This window comes from Bombus bifarius, unplaced genomic scaffold (genome assembly GCF_011952205.1).
Source record: "Bombus bifarius isolate JDL3187 unplaced genomic scaffold, Bbif_JDL3187 scf7180000007968, whole genome shotgun sequence".
Lineage (NCBI taxonomy): Eukaryota > Metazoa > Arthropoda > Insecta > Hymenoptera > Apidae > Bombus > Bombus bifarius.
Genome location: NW_022884354.1, coordinates 492,043 through 514,556, shown reverse-complemented (window position 1 = coordinate 514,556; position 22,514 = coordinate 492,043). Strand labels below are relative to the sequence as shown.

The following is a 22,514-nucleotide window of genomic DNA, read 5'->3' as shown; positions in this document are numbered from 1 at the left end:
GTGGTTTTATTACCAAGGGCCAGAAGTAATCTCGTCGTGTCTCAGAGTGTCGTAATTTGACTTATTATATCTGTCGTTTCCCGACATTTTAACCTAACGTCTTGTCGCTGAAGAGCTTTCGTTTACCTGAACACCGTCGTGTTATACAACTTCGACTACAAAATTTACGAACACTCGGTATACTCCGTCGACATTAAAAAAATGGAAGTTCCAAGTTGCATCGTTAACGATATTAAAAATTTCCAAAAGTAGAACGCTAGTTCTAGGAGTCTACTGCTGTGTCTGACCATGTGCGCTCCTCTACTACTTAACCGTACCGCAGCGACTAAATTCCTTTCGCTTTAAAATTACAGTGGAATCGAAACGTTTGAAGTCAGACCTCGACCACGTTTCTTTCGTTTCTGCGTTTCGTAAATTTTGATTTTCTAAAAACCAGCGTACGATCATCGCGACATAGCCGCGCGTGATATCCAGTTTATTATATTTAGAAACCACGGAAACGTATTGATGCGTTTCGCCCCTTGTGGAATTTCACATTCACACGAGCTTGTGAAATACGAGCGGGACAACTCGCGTAACTCTAACGGAGAAAAAATTTGTGGAATCAGCAGAATGTTGTTCTATTTCGTTGGATACTACGGTTCGTAAAGAGCGAAACGTATGTATTCCACGGAGTTGAGGCTTCGAAACCCCGGAAATCGGAATAGCGAGCCGACGTGTATCCACAGGAGCTTTTTATCGTTCAGCTGCAGCTGTACCGCTCGCAACGCCGGAACAAACTGTTAAAAGTTTGCTTCGTTTTGCAACGAACTGCAGTCCGGCCGACAAACACTGTTCTATTCTTTCGCGAGTCGTTGTTTTGCTTTTCCACGGTATCGATTAATCCGATCAGTCGCCCTTTATTCGAAAAACGGAAATGGAATACCATTTCGCTCGCGTCTTTTAACGATAAGCAGCGTTAATTATATTTAGTCTCGCTGATAGCTTCTACAATGACAAAATTTGTTCCATCGTAACGAATCGGTGAGCAAAGAAATTATTGTAAAATTCACGTTTAATCAGCGAGCAGACCGACGAGTTCATCAAACCGTAAATGTAGAACTTCGAAAGCCAATCCTCCTAATATCGATGAACGCCTGAAATCGCGTTTTAAATCCGACTGGATCCGGGATAATCTCCCGACGAACGCGATTCGCGGAAAATTTCTTCAATGGCAAAAATTTCGTACCATCTAATATTTTCAGATTAATAAACCATCGCACAAAGTAACTTGGCTCGTCAATTACTCGTGATTAAACGCGTCAGACTTCCGATTCCTCGTCGATCGCGCGTTGTCGTCGATGTCTTTGATTCTCGGTGGATCGATACCAAACCCTACAAATTAACAAGGTCTTGTCGAATTAGTCGTATAACATAATTATAACGAGCTCCAAGTGCCCTCGATCGAACCACTTACGAGAACACCTGAGACTACTTCAAATAATAATGTTCTCGTTAAAAGTCAAAGTAACCGATCCATTCGTCCCACTAGACGAGACTAGTTCATTCTAAATATCAAAGTCTAGCAATTTCTTGTACAAAGATCGACAGACTTTTTCATCCCTAATCTCGTCTTTCTTTCGATTCTATCGATTTAACCAAAAGAAGATTCACATAAATTTCTCTTCCCACTCTCATCGAATTTTATTTACAAATATCAAAACCAAATTCTTTTTGGCATTTAATATCGACATTCACAGCCTGTCCACTCTATCGCTAGCTACAGCATTTTCAAAAGGAAATATGAAAAGCCAACTTTTTTAGCTATTTAATTAGCAGCAATCTCTCGATCGACTTCTATCGCTAATTTCACCTTCTTTCCAATTCCATCGGCCTGACTCGGCACAAAATTTGGTCATTTTTCCTGGCACTCGTGTTGCGGCTTCTTCATTGACCATATCGCTGTCCCCGTCTCTATCGCATGGACAGGCCGAGTCTGCCCCGGCATTGGTTTGTCACGCTTGTCCGATTATCGACGGATTAACCAGCGGCTCGCGGTGGTCGGTGGTGATGCAAGCGATGCGGTCGGCCACCTATACATGCCTCTTGCCAACGTAAAACGACCGGCCCGTGGCTCAACGGTAATTATAAAATCGCGATAATCAAGCGAACGATCGGTACTTTAATTACTCGTGGCCGCATAGCCGTGCACGTTTTCATACCCTTCTTCCGGTTTATCAGAGAATTCAAAGTCAAGTGGAATCGGTTGGGACTGGAAAACGTTCCGGAGAGACGGCCAGACGAGGAGAGAAAGGATTGCTGAAAATTTCATTCGGCAATCGGAACGTTGATTAAATCACACGATCGACTTTCCATCGGATCTCGGAGCTATTTTCCGCCGTATTTTCTACCGATCGAGTCTCGCACAGGAGAAAAAGTCTCAAGACCGCGTTACACGATGGGGCGTTTTTCTGCTAGTCGAGCAGAAATCGAGTTACGCCGCGCAGTCTGCCTTATGAAGGTATCGATATCAATAACAGGATAATCGAATTCCTTCGCTCTGTCGAGCTCGTCCTGAAACGAAATCCTGCTCGTCGTCGGTTTAAACGTTGCCGGGAGATCCTGCTGGAATTGATTAGCCGCTATAGCGAAATTGATCAACGATGCACGGCCTCGAAGGAAGGTAATCCGCAGTTTGTTCACCGTGGAACGCGAACGCTAACGCGATAATCCGAAGAAATATCGATCGCTCGCCGGCGGGGCATAGCCGGTAAAATATCATCGAGCCAATAGCGGCGTGCACACGGGCTGAGGATAAAACGAAGCGGGCACGTTTAACGCCCGGGCCACCGGGCTTCTAATTACAGGCTGAGCGGAAAAGTTTCGGTGTAAAATTAAGTTGGCGGTTTACGAGGTGCTCGTGGAAACTATTCGACGTGTAACGGGCTAATAAAGATGAGCATTCGAGAGAAAAGAAGTCTCGCGGAGGAGAAGTTCCAGCGTTCGCGCTGGACCCAGTATCGATTTGTCGCGGTACTAAAACACGTGGCTGAACCTGGCCGTGTTGCTGCGGCACAGCGAGCTAGTTTAAACGAGAGTAACAACGAAACGCAATTCCGCGGATGCACCTTCGCGCAAATGTTTGCCCTTCGCGCTTATGCATTCGTAATCGAGTATTACGAACTGCCACCTTTCGCACGCTAACGAAGGCAACGCGAGAAACGATCTTGTAAAATTGATCTGGCGAGCAAACTGCTTTCAAAAGGCTGGCTAATTATGCAGCAAGGTTGTAGCTTGATAACAAAACGTGACACGGGTTTCTTTGTGTTTTTGAATAATTGTGCACACTTGGATTTGGTGCGAAATTGCATAAAGTATGATATTCTTTTAAAAGAATGTGATTAGACGGACGTGAGCTTGCCCGTTCTCCAGTCTTCCTAACAGAACATCATCCCTGAATTTGTCCTCGATGGTCACCGATAATCCATCACTTTATTAATCCGTTAATCGAATACTATGTAACACGCGATAACGTTAACCCGATAATCGAGATTCTACCGTATCGTTGTTTATAGCGTCGATGATCAAAGTTGCTAAAGGTTGCATCGATTTGTCAATTGGTTATTCCGCAAATACTATCATCCTCGGTTGGACATTACCCTTCCCGTGCTATAATACTGCAGCGACAACAGCAATAACATCTCCGCCTCGTCTTATCTTAATAAAATCCAGGAAATAACGAGATTGCAGGGGGCAAGAGTAAAGGATGTCGTGGCTCATTAACACAGACGATAATAACGCGACCAGTAAATCTTGTCGCGTGTAGCCCACAAAAAAGAATCGACTTAATACACACTCTCCGCTGCGGTATCCCATGCGTATCTCTGGCCGTATAATTGCACGTCGCAGACCCCTCTATTCCAGTGAAATAGGTAGGGATTTCGCGAACACTCTGCACCACCATGGCAATCTGTAAATTCCCTGCGGAGGAGAGAAGAGCAGCGCGTATCGAGAGAAAGAGAGAGAGAGAGAGAGAGAGAAGTGGGGTTGGCTTTCGAGGTTCTCGATTCCCGAAAATTCAGCGACCGATGTTCGATCGGATATCGAATCGGCTGGCCGGTCGCAATTTGTCACGATTCCCTGGCCGTCGATCGTATTAACCAGCGACGGAGGCCAGCACGAGGACACCCCCCGCCAGAATTTCTAGCGCGGAAGTAAACGACACGAAATTACCGCGAATTATTAAATTACTGCGACGACTGTCGCGGTAATTATCGCTGCCAGGATTATAGATTTTACGCCGGATAAATCCGTTTAATGTCGGCCGAACGCGTGTACGCTCGCAGCATCCTGTATCCTCTGTTCCTCTCTTTACCCTCGGCGAAAAACCGTCATATCGATCGGTCAGGCTCGTTACGCGCGACAAAAACGAACGATATCTACTCCTTTTTTTCCCTGCGACGAGACATCGCGCGTGCACTCACGACTGCACCGTAATTCCAGCTTGCGTCCGCGTCGAGAAGCGTCCTGACGTTCTTTATTAACGGCGTAAAGAACAGTATTGCCCTGAAACCTATCTCCGGCTGCGAGTCGAAATGAATTACACGGTTCGCGTATGCTAACGTGAAACTGGACAGAGGGGCGCGATTAACGATTATTGCGAGGAACGGGTGCGAGCGAAAAGCACGAAGCGACCGATTTAACGAGATCAGAGGTTTGTATACAACGCGGCTTTCGCCTCGTTGCTCTATGCAACTATCGTATCGCGTTATGAACGAAGTAATTAACCGGCCGCGTACTCTACGATTAGCCTGACGGTTACAAAATTTTGGGAAATACAGGCCACGCGATCGCTCATCGATAACGTTACGATGTAGCTACTTTAATTAGTATGTACGTATCCAGTTCATTACGAGTTAACAAGTCGGTGAATAGCCACTCGGCTAATTGCATCGCGCCTCCTGGCGTCCCCGTTTTCTCCAACGAGACCTCTCTCCTTCGTTGTCTACGTTTTTTACGACGCGACCCGAGAGCCTGTGATTAATTAGAACGTATTAATTATTCAAGGGCTGGCCGGATAGATTCGTACGCCTGCGTTGCGTCACTTTCGTCCTCGGATTAAAATACGGATACAGCCGACGATACATTTTCCTTTCTCTCTGCTCGCGTTTTCTTAGTATCTGATCGCGCGAACGATCGTGAATCGTGCATAATCGAAACGGTTAATTTGGATATCCATTGGAAGGCAGGCGGGAATATACACGCAGAACAGACGACGATGCGAGAATAGAAAAAAGAATAAAAAGCTCGAGGTCCCCGCGGCGGCGAGCAATTACTTTTGCAATTATTTTTAATAAACTCTCGAGAATTAATTGCGCTAACCCGCTGGGCCGGCCGTTAACGAAACACGACCGGGTCGCACAAAGCATTTCCACGCGGTCGAATGTGAGGAATTCTCTTGGTCCACACCGTTTTTCGACTCCTGCAAATTGCATTCGAACACCTGTCTATCGCGTTCACCGTTCCACTTTGGCGCGAACCAATGGAATGAAAAGAAACGGCTTGTTTATGCTTTGGTAATTGAACGGTCGTGATGAATGAGATGCGTCATTATCGTGGCATCGCGTGCGAGAATCCAGTTTAATGAACGAATTATCGAACCCGATTCTCAGACTCCGCTCCTATCGTGATAATCGTAATATGCCAATTAAATATATTTATGGCCATGGTGGTATACGTAATAATAGTCGAATACAGACGCTTGTAGCGATAAATTGGTCACAGTTTCCCCTAAACGAAGGATCGTTTCTCGCTAGCGGATTTTATACAGTCGCTTTGATTTCACGTAGGTTACGAAATTCGCAAATCGTTGGTAGTTCGATTACGATGAAAGATGGCGAAATTATCGGGATAGATCGTGCAGAACGAACCGCGGATTTGGTCAGGACGGAAACCACGGCCACTAGGCTAGGTTTGCGCTGTCACGTTTCTCTCGGCGAGTCAGCTCGGGACACGTTCGCGGCACAGCTGCACGTGGATGCACTCGAAAAGAGCCTCGCAGCGAGTTATTGGTTTTGAACAAATACAATAGACGAGCGCGATTGACATAACGATACTCGATCCTCTTCTTTGCCCCCCTGGTGAACAAATTGCGAGGCAATTTACCCTACGCTGCGCTGGTGCTATCTTTCCTTTAAACGTGTTAATTTACAAATAACGAACTATGAAAATAAAATATTCCTTATTATTTATACAGACCACGTGTGATCGTTGTAAATGTATACCAGTGTTTGTATAGTATCTATCATAATCGACAAGTATATCACTTTGCTCCACGTTCGTATTTCTTACTTACGAATATATGCATTTCTTTTTGATATACGTATGTACTTATCTGTCAGAGATTTACTGCTTTGTCTGGTCAGAACGCGACTTATCTACTTTTATGTATCGCTCACAACGGATACGTACACGTATACGTGTGCATTATACGATGTGTACGCTATGAAATAGCAGGGAAGGATATGTAAAAAGCCAGATATCCATCTAGCGAACCCAAGTCATTAAGTGTTGGTGCGTTGAACTTATCGCAGGAGAAAAATCCGGTGCATTTAAATACCAGAAACACGCAGCCAGTTTTTTATTGCATCGATACATCGCGGAGTAAAAACCGTACCGATGAACGATAAACGAGCAAAACGGGAAAAAGTGAAGCAGTTGGATCGCGTACATCGGCGAATCCCGGCCCGAACATCGACAAATAAAATCGACGCTCTGCCTTGCATATACCCTAAGCATTAAATTCTTGCGAATAAAAAGATCTGCAACCGCTATTTACGTGCATTGATAATGACAAACTCGTTGATCAGTAGAACGGACTTCCAGAGAATGAAACTGACTCGCGTGTATGTTCATAATACTCGACGTGTTGTGGCGTTGCTAGTTTCACGTTGTCATTCTAATCGATCGAGCGTCGTTCAATTATTCCACCGGCATCAATGTAATTACACGGGCGGCTTCGATCGTTCGCTACCATTCTCTGTTTTCGTTATTACGGGCGGTGATCGCGTTGTTCTCGCCCATTCTACCGAATCGGCGGCGTTTCGTGAAATCGGCTCGCCCGTTGGCAAAAAAATTCAGCGAAACCTTTATCGCGGCAGATGAAACGAACAGTTGGACGTCGAACTGTTGCTTGACACGCGAGTATGGTAATAATAAGAGGAAACCAGACTAAACGAAAATTGCGGATAACCAAATGTATAAACGAATATAGGTGGAAAAAAATAAATACTGAATTTTAAAACTGCTCCGCCGCAAAATGAAGCAAGAAACGTGACTTGCCGTATTCTTTCCCCGTAGTTCTCATATTGAATCCACCGTACTTCGTCAGCTTTATACCACGCTAAATCCGTGAAAAATCTGCGGAAAATGGAAACCAGGAAACCCTAGATCCGTAGTTTTGACTATAAACGAATGCAGGAAGAAAAAACAAGAAAAAGTATCAAGAGCATTCGAAAGTTTCCAAATCGGATCCACCGTACTTCGTCACTTTCGCATCGCCCTAAATCCACGAAAACTCTTCGAAAAATGGAAACGAGAAAAAACATAGATTCAGAATACGGTAAAAAAAAATAGAAGCATCAAAAGAATTCCATAATTGTCCAAATCTCCTTTCAAAAATACACACATAGCAAATCCATAAAATATTTCCACAAGTTCTCGAAAGAATCGCGTGCCACTCCAAGGATAATCAATGTGTATAAATATTCTCCACTTGTTTCGTCAACTGACGACCAGTAATATTCCTCCCACTCTTCCTCGGTCGCTGGCCACTAAACCTTCCAAGCCTCGTCTTGCTAGCTGGCCGTGAATTCTCAGAAGCATGACGCGTAGCTTTCAACTAACAACATAATGAAAATAAGGAAACATTTATATTTCCTTATTTTAAACTACTAATGAAATAACATAATTTCATCCGCGTTTTAATTCGTTAAAGTTTCTCAATTCTTTCATTGATCCTTTCAAGTGTCTTTTACCCAGTGTCGTCTCTCAAAATCACAGAAAACCATCCAACCTATCGTATCCATAGCGTGTAAACAGGTAAAAACGCACTGTGTTATACGAAAATCTGTCATTTTCTCGTTGTATCCTTCCGTAAAGCGTATCCAGTTGCTTTGTACTGTTTCATCGTTGGCCACTCGGTAGCCGCAGACGGACGTTATTTTCGAATCAATTATCCGCGAAAGTAATTAAACCAGCGACGCGCTCAAGCACACTATTTTCTACTGGTAACGCCGCAAAACATTCGAAATTCTCGTCGTAATGGTGAACCCGGTCCTCATAAATCTGTGGTCACCCAGGTCCACCGAGTGTCCTGCGACCGCCATTCCTCTTCGGACGAGATCCCCCTCGGCATTGCAATCTGTCTGCAGATTCGCGTATGCACTTCCTTCGAAAACCTAACCCGCCCACGCGACTCGTTCTCTCTCTCTCTCTCTCTCTCTCTCTCTCTCTTTCTCCCTCTGCACGTGTTACATGTTTCCGACGCCCAACTTGCCCAGCCAAAGATACTTCCGCCTGATGGTTCGACTAATCGTCCGCCCAGCTGCTGGCCTCTGCCAGATTCTATCCGAGGCAAGAACATCTATTCGACTGGATGAACTGTTGCGAATAAACAATCGTTCATAAATATGTCACCTACTGATTTCGTACGAAACGCGACAATTTATCTAAATTATGAACGAAACTACTAATCGATTAAAATGTTATATTCGTGCAAGGTTGCGGGGTAATTATTATAACAGTGGCGTAAAAAGTATAAATTATATAAATTATTAAGCTTGATATGGAGTAGCTGATGCAGCTGAAAAGTTTCTGCAAGTTTCAGAAAGAAAGTTTATGCAATGACAATTTTCGTTTAATTATCAGCGACAGTGTAACCAAACGTTTATATTCGAGAGAGCCGACGAGGATTTGCATCGAAAAGGAAAAATCTCATCGACGCTCAAGCCGCATTAACCGTTCCGCCAGGCCGAAAGAAACAAAGGAAAGAATGATTTAATCCGCAGACGCAATTAAAAAAGAAAAGTTATCACGTTTTTGCCACAAACCGGTGGTATTCAAAAGGCAGAAGCCGCGAAACTTTAACGTTCTACTTCCACTTCATATTAATACGAATATTAGAATATTGCGATGTTACGAGCCAAAATTCCTTCAAAACGTAAATAGAAACATGGAGAAACAGGTATGGAGAAGCTGGTGCCAAAAAATGTTGCAGAATTTTTCTTTCATAACGAATATGAAATAAGCCTGAAAAGCGATACTCTGAATTAAAAGGCTCTTTAAGATATTAAATGGAAATTCCGCGTTTTTATCTCCTAGAAATATTATGTTTCCTCCAGAGTTTGGACTAACTTTGGATCAAAGAGCTTAAAATCAAAATCAATGAGCCTAGCTAGGCGAAAGTTTTGTTGAAACTAGTTATCTGCAGCACACGATCGCACGTGCATCGACTCTATAGAGGCATATTCGTCGAATCGTTCGTCTCATTTCGACTGCATATCGCATTTTCCAGTTGGAAAACTAAAGCTCGTGACCGGTGCAAGTTCGGAATAGAAATTGTTAATGTCAGATGACCGACGAGCGTGTCCAAAAACCGAACGGGGAAATTTATGCGAGTTATTCGAGTTATTCGCAAACTAAATTTTCCACCAGCTGTTCTACCCTCCGTCCCTTGCGCTCACGTTCGTGATCGAACTTTCCGATCACAGTCGCCGCCGTTGTAACCGAATCACGAACCTTTTTTTCCTTCGGTGAAAACCTCTGCCAGAGGGGCAAAAAAAACATTTCTCGAATAATCGTGTTCGCCACGTGAGTTGTTTCGATCGATTAACTCGCCTCGATAGACCTCGGAATTGCCCGTCTATCGTGAATCATTCAATCGCCTGTACTACTGTTCCGCAGTACGCCGACACGTACTTATTTTTAACGCAATATATACGTTACCGACTGTTGAGAATTTTGGATATTAATAGCCGAAATAATGGTATAGGAACACTAAATTTACACTTAGAATTTATATCAGAATAATTATATATTTATTCGTTAAACGATTTCAAAGATATTCGTCGATACTTGCACGCGTCTCAACACTTCCATACCCGGCTGTTAACCGACTGAACAGTTTACATTCATTTGTTTTCGAAACGCCGCGACACACATACTTCCACACATTGATATTCATATACAAGTATTACTACTACGCAGCTAACCTAGTCTAGCACATAAAATTATACGTATCTCAATACCGACAATGCGTAAAACGCTTTAAAAATCTATAAATGTAATGTAATGTAAAAATAAATTATCCGAACGCCATAAGGCGAACGACGACCGATACTAACGCATACGCTGTCACGGACGTACATAATTATACGTAGAATTCGGTGTGACGGTGGTAGTGACGGCGTTTCCCGAATACCTCGGAGACTAAGACCAAGCGGCGGTTATATGTGTAGGAAAAAGTTGTTCGGAATGTTGAATTTTACAACATACTTGAATTTCGTCGAAATCAGCGAAGTGTACCTTTTTATGCACAATTACCGTCCTTTTCTTCCAGTAAGAAAATCTGGTGCTTTACTTTGCATTTTACTTCTTTTTCTAAAGGCTTTTTCATAACTCCCTTCTCATACTTTGTCTAAATATTACTTCTCGTACTATATATTCTTTAGGTATTGTATATACAATGCCTAGGAAAAAAGCTATAAAATATATTAAAGTAGCACGGACGTTTCATGCTTTAGACGAAAACGGCGCGCATTCTACAAATTTTCTAGGTATTATATAAAATTCCAGTATTTTACATTGCACGTTAAATTTGATTTAATTGTCAAATTCTAGAGAACTTGCAATGGTAATCTAAATAAAATTATTTAACTATCTCAAATATATTATTACCGTCTTTCAACTGGATAATCTAAATTTACACCGATTCGATGAAAGGGTAGCAATTGCTGTTTCTAATTATTAATTCGTTATTAATCCGCACGCTCTGATCAAATTCGGACACCGTTGCTACAAATCAACCGAAATTCTCGGACAATCACGAGCAACGTAATATATTCCATCGCTAAATAGGTTGCTTAACATCGATCGTCTCCTCTTACAAAATTAGTTCTTCCGTCGAAACGGTAAATAGGGCCACTTGTCAAAGAGAATAGAAGTTAAATGGCGTGGTAAAAAAGAAATCTACGATACATGACACAAGCTGTGAAAAAAATGCGCTCGAGTTGGTCCCAGAGCCACGTGCACGGAACTTTGTGTACCAGTGAAATTTCTTGGGAAGTTGATTCTCGGAGAAAAATTCATTTTCGAAGTGAAAGCCCATCGCGAGAAGCGGCGAGGAATTATGCAAATGAAGAGCAGCGAGGTTGATTGCGCTAATGCAACGTCGTTTTCTAAACGAAGCGAACCGGATTAGCGAAGAGTGGAGAGATCGTATAAAAATTTTTTACGACATCCAGTTACTTGATGGATTTATGCTTCCGGCTTATAAAAACTCCTTATTTTTACATTTCCCTGGAGAACTCGGTCGTACGATCGTCTACTTATCCGTTGGCAGAATCATCGGCGCGAAATCGAATGAAAACTTTTGAGAGACTGCGTTCCATGCAATTTCGAGGTATTCGATTCGAAGTTTCGTAACGGATCTACAGTCGATGCAAGCACAAACGAATGAAGACGAATCGAATCGACATTTGTTTAGCACGGCGCGTTCTAAAGTTTACGACACGGATGAAAATATTTCCTGTTTTTTGGAGACTTCGATATTTAGTTTATTATGGACATATTATACCTGACGAAAATATACGAACGATTACCATAATCATTTCTGTGTATATAGCGTATATGTTACACGAAGTATCTAGAAATTTCATTGACACGTAGAATAGCGTGAAAGGGCTTAATAACATTCACGAAACTCGTCTTTATTATTTCGATTACTTGCGTCATCGAACTCGATCATCGACTGCAGCACTTGGTTATGGCAATTATCAGTAAAAACACTCAAATATTTATCGATAATAACGAGCCATTATCGTTGCGTGACGAAAGCGTTGTGCGTAACGCCAGACGAGCGTGTTAATGCGCGATTGCGCGAAAATTAATACATACGGAAAGATAATTTTACAGCAACGGCTATCATAAAATTCGAAACGCTCGTGTAACCATTTACTGGTCATTTCGTGTAAAATTGTGTAAAACTTGACACCATACGTAACTATTACTTACACGAGGGAACACAGGCGAAGCTCCTCTTTCAAGGCATCGACCAACACGAAAAAGCTTCGATCTCTAAAATACGAATTCTCTTTGCATTCCTCTCGTTCTTTGCTTAATTCCTTAACAACTAAGCAGCTTACGGCAAGTTAAAAATCCGACTACCAAAACCTTTGAAACCACCAACCAGTGCGAAGGGTTTCAATCTGTAAAATACGAACTCTTTGCATTCTTTTCGTTCTTTGTGCAATTCTTCGATAGTTAAGGTACTTGTTGTAAGATACACGTTGCAATACCAAAACCGGAAACTTGTATAAGCCCCCGTGTGTAGTTACATTATGTTCCAAGCACTAACAAAGTTGGAGCATCGTTACGTGTGTATCGACTTGCATCCAACTCCCACGAATATGGGAAATAACTCTCGTTCCGCGGATAACACGATTAGCCTGATCGAAAACGTTTCAACTTTGCAAGTCAATCAGCCAACTATTCGGCCTGGTTGAAACCGCCACGAGAACCATACAAATTCGGACCGTCCCATTGGAGACGGTTCTGGTGAAAGTCACTGCTGCTAGATCACGCCAATATCGAGCGACTAATAAATTCATATTACTAACAAATATAGTCTGGTCGTAATGGATGATGTACATGACGCATGATGTATCAAAGCCTTACTGGCAATTTTCATGGGCAAACTACGGATTTCTATACAAATTCGCATTTTTATGAATATAATTTTAAACATGCAACTTAGAAGATTTCAACGTCGCTTTGCGGCGTACAGGCTGGGGATGGCAATCACTGACCTTAACTCTCAAGTCTTTGGAAACTCGAAGAGCCTCCGTCGATTTACTGTAATCAGTGGTTCGCTCTGTTATTTTCAGCTTTTAAAATTTATCAACCTGTACGCAGCTGTAAAATCGCTCAGAATCTGGCACTCCTGTTACAGATATAACTCAAATTTCTCTTTATCTGACCGCATTTATCGAGTTTGTGAAATCGCAAATGCTCTCAGTGTTGATTTGAATTTGTTCACAGGTTCTATCCATTTTTTTTAAATGCAAATCCACAAAGCTCTGGATAATAACTATTGATCTTGATTTCGTATATACGTCCGCTATACACGTGTACCGTGTATTATGCATTATATGCTTCTTTTTATTCATTTTTATCTTGTATATTAATGGGAGCTTTCCTGTCCAATATATATAATATACATAATGTATATAATTATTAATAATAACAATAATAAAATAGAATTAAATAATATATATTAGGTTGTCCGAAAAGTTTCTTTCGTTTAATAAGGTGATAATAAATGAACAACGATTTCTGTTTTATATTATTTTATTGAATTAGGTATGATCCATTTCGTTATATTTCTATTATTATGTTCGTGCATAATTCCATTAACTAATATAAAACAAAAAACATTGTGCGTCTATTATTTCCTTATGAAACGAAAGAAATTTTTCGAATAACCTAATATATATAAAATAACGAATTATTATTAATGTTATTACTGAAATTGTTATTTACTTACTAAATGTTATAGAAACTACTATACTCTGGATACTTTATACATTTTTATAAATTATTTCCATTCTGCTCATCTTTTCGCTTCCAAATTTCTCATAAGCGCTTAAAAAGTCTGTTAATGAATATAAAAAACCGTTATCATGGCAAGTAGGTTAAGATGATAAAACGTAGCTGAAAAACGCTCTTTCTCCCTTCAACACTCGGGAAAATCATCTAACTACAGTACTTAATAAGCTTCTGTTTACTTGCTACGAAGTTCCCTTTCTCATCAACCATGCAACTATTATAAAGTCAATGGTAGAAGCAGTTTCTACGAAAACGAAGTTTTTGCCCGTGTAAATAAATGTCTGGGAATGCGGTTGGCAAAATTCGTTACAGATACCTTTATAAGCGAGTAAGTTTCTGGTTGACGACGACGCAAACAGTTGTTGGACGAACCAGCACAGGATACGGTGGTAGTTCATCCGGAGATAGAGAAAGAGAGAGAAAGACAGAGACAGAGAGAGGAAGTTCCGGAGAGATGCAGAGAAAGCTCGGGAAAAGACGAGTTTGGCCTCTCTACGTTACACACGTGCGTCATCGTCTAATTTTGAATTCTCGAAGCGCAACCCAGGATCACGTGATCCAGCGACATGCACCTTCGTCGTTCGAGCAGAGCAAACCACCTTTCGAGGAGCGCGATACCCGGCCGCAACGCGTTACGCCCCTGTTCCGGAAGTAATAACACTGCCGAAACTCGTGTTACCGCGTACCATGAGCTTGATTCACGCACACCCTCTCACCCCCGTAGTCAGATTCTGAAACGCGGGACTGTTCGAGGCAGATGGAAATTCGCGGTCGGACAAGCAGAAAAGGGTTGTTTGCGAAAAGGGAAAAATGAAAATTCACGAGCATTCGTTCGTGCTTAAAAAAGGGTGGCCCTTTCAAAGGGATATCGTTCAAATGAAGGGTACGTGGATATACGATTGGTTGATAGCGTTGGTACGGGCATTTCGCGTGATTGTTTAGTGCGAACGACTGGATTTTGAGTGCTACGACTATTAGCTTGTCTCAAAAGTTTCTTTCGTTTTATGTAGAAATAACAGATGCACGATTCTTCGTATTACTTGTTTCATATTGCTTTATTGAATTACGTGCGATCCATTTTCTTCTGTTAAGACAAAGACCGCAACGTTTGACAGATTAGGTTTCATGTTCGTATAAAGATTGCAAAGAAAATTGTATATTTAATTCTATTGTATTTAATATCATGCTTTTGAATCATTTTTTCGTACCGTTTTATCTTGCACTATATCGTACTGTATATTTTAAAAGCTACGACAGTTTTATTTCGAAACTGTTCTATATTCTTATCATCCACCCTTCTGTATGCTGCGTATGTATATTAAAAATGGTTATGGTTAGCGGTTATAATAAAAATTCCTACAATAGGAGAACGAACGAGACTAAGAGCGTACTAGAGGCTAGCACAATAACATTGATATACATAAAGGATTTATCCCTGGGACGCTTAATGACGCGATAAACAAAACGGTAGACTATCGCCAAATTAAACAGAATCCTACAGGCACAAAAGTGGTTTTCGTTTTTGCTCGGCAACAAATTATTAAATCGTTCTAGTAGAGACAATAGGGCACGTAAACTGCATAATTTATAATATTACAGAATTCCCTCTATTTGAACAGTTCGTACAACCCGTATAAATGCCTAGTAATAGTATTATTACGTAAACCCTGGCCTGGCTGCAGGTTCAGCGTGCATTGAAAATTCATCGAGCGAAGAGTGGTCACGTGTTGCACGTTTATTACAAATTTCCGGAACACGGTGTTAAAACAAACGAAACGTTCTCACCCGCAAAATCCGAAACCGAGCACAGCTTCGAGAATTACCCTTAGGAGCGCCATAGTGCGCATACCAAACATCGTATCTGCATCGCGGTTCATATGGAATTTCTGTGTCCATTCAATGGACTTCGCGCACGTCCATACGATAGAAGCAAATATCGAGAAGTGGAACTTTATGAGTGCGTTCGAGTGCTGAAATCTCCAAGTGTACGCTGCGCGAAGAAAAATTCAACTTTGCTTTCGCGAATCTCATGAACAAAAAAATATCGTCGAGTGTCGGAAGCTCTCGTAAAGCGAAGGGAAGAGCGAAATATGGAAGCGATTGGATTTTACTTGCTTCGTATACCAACGATTAAATGGTTCGTGAGCGATAATAAACAAGTTAGCTCCGATTCGAAAAGGGAACCTGCTAAAAAAAGGTTTATAAATCCATCAGTGGCTGGTGTTTAGCATTTTTCATATATAGAACAAACCTGAACTGGCAACAATCTTTAGGTATATCTTTAAGCTTTTCTTTCTCTTCCAATAAGTACGATGGAAGTTTTCTTAGTACTGCGAACCCTTCGATTAAGAGAACGCTTCGATCGGTAAGAAACAGCCACGATGATCGATAGATCTCGTTTCGACTCGAAGATGTCTCGGTACGTTCGAACAACAGCCGTCTTAAAACACGGCTCGAGAAAATTTCAACCAAATAACCGTGTCTCGGGCTTGATTAAAAGAGAAAGAAGAAAAGGCTGGAACCACGAATCTGGCTAAAGCAAATATCGCGAAATTCGGATAAAGAGGACTGGGAGCAAAGCAATTTGCATTCCAATCTCTCACATCTCCGGTGCTCGTCGGCAGCTGAAAAAGCAGCAACAACGAGAAGGTTACAACGAGAAAGTAGCACGTGGAAGGGTCATTCGCTGGGCGGCCGCCGACCCAAAAACTGATCGTCGAAATTTATGCGAGTTGTTCGAGTTGCCGAGGGGTAAATAGCGGTACAACGTTACGCTTTCTCTCTCTCGTTTGTTACAACAGGATGAGCCGAGGCCACCTGCACGATCCATTGGTTTTGCGTGACCGTTTTTGTGTAGCCGATGTATATTCGTGTAGATTAGGTTTCGCGCGACACGGAGCGTTAATGAACGAGGAAGTGTCGTTTGCACGGGACCCAGGAGGGGAGAAAATTTTCAAATTTGTGTTTACGCCCCGAAGCTAACCAACCCCTTGCTCTCTGCCCTCTACGTTACCAGTTCCTCCGCTACTCTCGTTCACCGAAGCCCCGAACTAATGAACGCGTAAATGTACCGCTCGTAAATACGCGAGAAATTTATACTCCACGCGCTTTATCCTCTTCGATTCTTTTTACTCTGTCTATTTCGCTCTGTGTCCACGCTTTTTTTCGTTCTTTCCCCCTCGCTCTCACAGATCAACCGGTTCCGTTCAAACGCAGGATACAGTAACCACCCTCTGTTTATGCACGCGTTACATTTTGCTTCGTGTTTTGATATTATTCGGTCGTTCGGCTGTACTTTGATATAACGTAGTTAAAAAAATTCGGTACGAAGGAAAGGATTAAGGATGTACCTAACAGGTAAAATATAACTGCTACTTCTGAGAACGATATTTCTCAAGAAAGTGGAAATTAGTATTGTTTCAGAGACCTCGATGAGCCTAATGAAAAAAGACACGGTTTTAGTAATTCACTGATAAATTGGATACTAAAATTGTTCGTATATGAAAGACAAAAAAAAGTTGCAAATGCTTCGTGAAAAAATTCAAACGTATTTTTCCTTACGTTCCGTAGATGAGTTCCACGACATTCCACAAAATCCGATAGCTAACGAGTCTTTCTCTCGAGAATTTTCACGCGCGTTACTCCCTCATTTCGTAATTAAAAAAAAGGTATTCGACTTACAATAAGCGTGAATCGACTGGTTTCCCTGGCGTCGAGCCGTCTCCACTTACAAACAGCTGCGCTGAAAGAATCCCGTGCATTTATTGTCACGTCGTTCCTCCAAAGAGACGAAAGGATCACGCGACGAGAGAAAGAGACGAAGAAGGCGGTGGATCGAAATAAGCAAGCGAGAGAGCGAAACGCGTAAAAAGGCAAAAGAGAGCATCGGTGTGTGCAAAGCATAGGGAGAATTGCATATAGAAAAAGAAGCGTACACACGCTTCTGGCCGATATTACAGCGAGCCATGCAATGTATATACAAGGTAATTTTCTCAGTCGTACAGATAGGTACGTTTCGGTTGGTTGCGACCCGGTGCCACCAGCCACAACCTCCATTCGCGGCTTCTCTTTCTCCCTGACCAGCCACCGTTAGCCTTTCGGTCCGTCGAACCTCGTTCACTTCCGACCGTAACAGGGAAAAAGAAAAGCACGGGCGAAAGAGAGGAGATTCGGTCTCGTAACAAGAAAGCGCAGCCAACTTTCGTCTATGCTTTGCTTCTGTCTACCAAATTCGCGCGAATAAAGAAGAACCGGTCGAGAAGTACAGTTTCTCTCTTTTTCTACTGTTCGTTACTACCTGGCAGTGTACTGGTGTTTTGGTCGAACGAGACAAAGGTGGAACAAGTTCTTTGTTCCGTTCTTTATTCAGCTGCGAGGTTAAGGGTCGTCGCAGGCGAGCGACTCCCGTCACGTTTACATTACGTCGCGTTAATTCGACGTCGAGTCCTAAAGAGATTTACGCGTGATGCAACTTTCGACGAATTTGTGTCATAGTCGCCCTCGACTGTAAAAACGATGCACGCAGCTCGCATACAACGGGTGCGAAACAACTGGAACCAGTCGATGGTACTTGTTTGCGTGGGTCGAGTCGCACGTGTGTATTCGGATTTCAAAAGACTCGGTGAACTGGGATAATGGATAGCTAGCGAACTCGATCATAGGATCCCGGCCATTATCTATGCGGGCGAGTTATCCAGTGAAATTGGAAATTTTCACGGCTGCGATCCACATTCCGTTACGTACATATTTCCAGAGAAAGTAGAACTCTGGTAACGTGTGTTCCCTGAGTTTACGGAAGGGGTTTGTTCAGAACGCGTTCTCGAGTACCTAACGTTATTGGCGACCCCGAGTATAACGCTTTATTAGATTCTTTTCCGCCGAGTATGAGATATCCAGGAAGAGAAAGTTGGCGCTCTTACTGCAAAACTACGCGAGTCTGACGACCTACTTGAGCCTCGTTACCGATTAATTAGACGATCGTCTTTCCAACAACGATGTTAATTAGAGATTATTACTAATCGAGCGGCCTCGTTTTACAAGGAGAAACTGGCTGATCCTAGGAAGTACCTTGAGAAGCGTATTAGAGGAAGGAGAACGGACTGGTCTCCTCGTTCCTGTTTCGGTCTAGTCTCTTTTCAACTATCGAGCTGTCTTATAAGTTCGCATAAGATCTACATATTTAATCAACGAAGCGTACTTCCGTTCGCAAGCATTAGTATACGCGCGGAAACTCGGATAAAGCTGCAAAATCGTTGAAAGACTTGTTAAACCCTTCGTTATCTTGTTTGAAACTACGAGCTATAACGAATCCATATATTCTACGTTATGATAAGGGTCCCGTAAATAATCCTTGTCGGATTATTAAATATTTTTATCGGTCGATGCTCCGTTGATCACCTAACCCCTCTATGTAGCTTGTATGTGATTATTGAGAATTGTGGATCTTAATCGTCGAAATAAATGTATAGGAACACTCAAATTACACTTAGAATCGATATCAAAATAGTCTGAAATTTATTTAATACGTGATTTACAAGATATTCGTCGATACATATTTGCACGCGTCTCAGCACTCTCTTTGTCTCATCATCTTCTTTACCACACTACCAACGAAACAGTTACATTCACACGTTTTACGAGACGCTGTACACGCATACTCATATGTGTGTGTCACTGCTACGCGGCTAGTCTAGTCTAGCACACAAAATTACACGTATCTTAATAGTCGTTTGAACAATCTGATAGATTCGTCTATTCCCGAGGACCGTGAAATTCTTTTCGCTTCGTTTTGTCCTTTTCTTCTTCTTCTTTTCCTTTTTCGCTATTAGCGTTCGTGTTTCGTTCGATAGGAACCCGGTACTTTTGCCACAGACACTGATAATCGATTGGAAACCATAATTGGAAGTTGCCACCGTACGTGAAACAATTAATTAGACCTTAATTAGCGCTCGGCCCAGTTTCAAAGCTTCGACAGTGGGTAGGTTCCAGAGGAAGCTGCAACTTCCACATCGTATTACCCTCGAAAACTCGTGAAGGAGATAAAAGAACAGGTTTCGTCGCTATTCTATTTGATCCTTTTCTGTCGCTCGTTGACAAGACCTTATCAGTGTGTAATTATCTTGCCGCGCTCTAGAATACGATACGGCTCTAATTGCCCTTTTCCGATAAAGTTAATTCATTTAATCTACGCGTCACCTGGACACGCGCAATTAGCGTATATCGTGTTACATTAACTTCCAGGTTCCACGCTTACAATCTCACGATATCGTAGAATTGAAATTCGTTTTTCTTCGAAGATGTCTTGAAACGTTTATACCTTCTTCCTTTCACTCTTTAACTTCCCCTGGAACAAAACTCAAAACCCAATTGTCCCAAAAATATTTCAATTGTATATAATCTGATATCTTCGCGTAACGATATTACGTAGCGATGTTCTAAATGGAAGAAAATAACCGACAAAGAAATCCGATTCCACGACGACGCTTTAATTTAGAAGTTTCGCTGTATCGCGAGAGATATCAGCCTTATCGAATTGCCATTTTCCAGCAGCACAAAAACCCAGAAATATTTCATAAAATCGGATGTCTACTCGCTTCCACGTAGGGAAACACGTAGCAAGAATACTCTGTCCCATATCTATCAGCCCTAGTAGGATATCGAAGGCGTTCCGATAAGATAGAGAAAAATATTCAAAGCTATCGGCGTGCCAGGTACCGTCTTTTATCCCGTTCACGGCGTGCGTTCACCTCGATAACCATAGCGAACTTTTGCCCGCTTTTTGGCCGGCTTCCGGTACACATTCGACAAAAGCAGCCTGTCATCCGGCTCGCTTTTCTCCCGCTGAATGAAAAAGAAAGCGCGGACGAGCCACGGAGAATGGCAGAGCAAAAACGTGGAAGCAGAATGAAGGCACGAGCCCACGGAACCACCATAAAGTCTCGTTCCCTTTAATCCGGTTGAACCGATCGACCTGATCAATCGCGACTGTGGACCCGATACTTCGTCGATGTACGTCCCTCGGGATATCCTCCGCGGCAGAGAACTAATCACGGAGTGGAAACTCGACGCAGTTCGAGACTGGTGGCTCGGTTGGATTGTCGCGTTTGAAAATTTCATTCGACAACGTTGGCCAAGCATTTCCGCGACCGACGCGCGAAATTGAGTTTCATACGTACTCGTGAATCCGAATGAATCGGACGCCAAGGCATTGTCTCGTATCGAGATCGTGTAACGTTCGTGAAAATCTGCCATTCTCGTTACCGATACTCAGCACACGCGTATTAATCGTATCGAACGTAGATATTCAATTCAGAAGTATTCCACCATATACCTATCGCGTTTGCCAATTTCTCTATAACGTATGCGAAATGGAATTTCAAGGACGTTTATAAAACGTTGAGCAATTCGCCATTCGTGTTCCGTTTATTTCGCGTAGCTATTACCCGACGTTATTATCGGGTAATTTAAACGAGCTTTGTCGCCCGAGAATGCCCAAGTTTGACGCTGAACCCAACTTGAATCCGGCTATTGGATCCCGATACGAATTTCTGAACCGATAACGAAGCAACATAGCGCGCTAGTTGCACCAGCTACCAACGGTTGCTTTAGTGGCACTGTAACCATATTCTCGTATATCTGACCGTGTCTCAAATTTATTACGAAACCGCTTTCGAAGAAATAGCAGCAAAGCTCTGTGTCTACTCTGCTTTACAATTTGCTACGTAATACGGGGTATACGCGATCATGAAGATACAAATGACAAGCTTAATTTGGAAAAGATTAATTTTCTCGCTTTTCTTCTTCGTGAATTGATACAGGTGATCGAAATACGCTAGTTGATATTATAAATTCACGTTCGTGGAAAGAACGTGGCTTGGTATTAATTCCACGTAATCGTATCTCAGGACGTTCTTCGTACTCACCACGTTCTTCGTGTGTTACAGCTGCGAGAGTACACGCTAACCGAAACTTATCACGAAGACGACGTCGAGGTGGAGTTCGTCAGCAACGACAATCTACCAGCGAACAGTCCGACCCCTAGGGGGATCGACCCGAACAGGGACCTGAACGAGGCCATCGCCGAGGAACGGAAGGAAATGGACACTCAGAGATACAGGTACGCTCGCTCGTTCGTTTTTATCGAATTCCTCTTCTCGAATTGTCTTAGCAACGCGAATAGCAAGGGACCAGGAAATACGAAACACGAGGGACAATTTCAAAATTTCGTGACGACAATGAAAATCCTTTGAGCATATAGTTGGCGATAGAGTCGGACAAGAGAATCTAGTTGGTTGCGAAACAATATCGACAGACGTACCAACGTTAAAAGGTACGAAAATATGACAGGCAAGTTTGATACTCGCATAAAGAACAGTCGGATCTGGTCGACTAACAAACGTGTGACAGTGTCGAGACAGGATGGAAGAACTTGAAATGGTACATCGTAGAGAAAAAGCAGAGTGGCAAGGTGGTTTCTTAACCTTTCCAAGGTTCTTCATAGATAATATCTATCTTACGTTCTTCTGGCTTTTGTAACTGCGATTTTGCTCTACCTCTCGTTCTTGTTCGTATCATTACGAAATCCTTTGGCCTTCCTTTCCACTTTTCGTTTTTCGCTCTATTTCTCTCTTTAACTTTTACGATCAAGCTGG

At 42.4% G+C, this 22,514-nt stretch overlaps 1 protein-coding gene across 1 annotated transcript in view; it reads left to right on the top strand.

Annotated features, from left to right (window-relative positions):
• The window catches only part of LOC117209208, a 191,966-nt gene that overhangs the window by 156,444 nt on the left and 13,008 nt on the right, over positions 1-22,514 (top strand). The window contains exon 5 of the mRNA XM_033450924.1: positions 21,807-21,979. Within this exon, the coding sequence (XP_033306815.1) occupies positions 21,807-21,979 (173 nt within the window). The remainder of the gene's footprint in view (positions 1-21,806; positions 21,980-22,514) is intronic.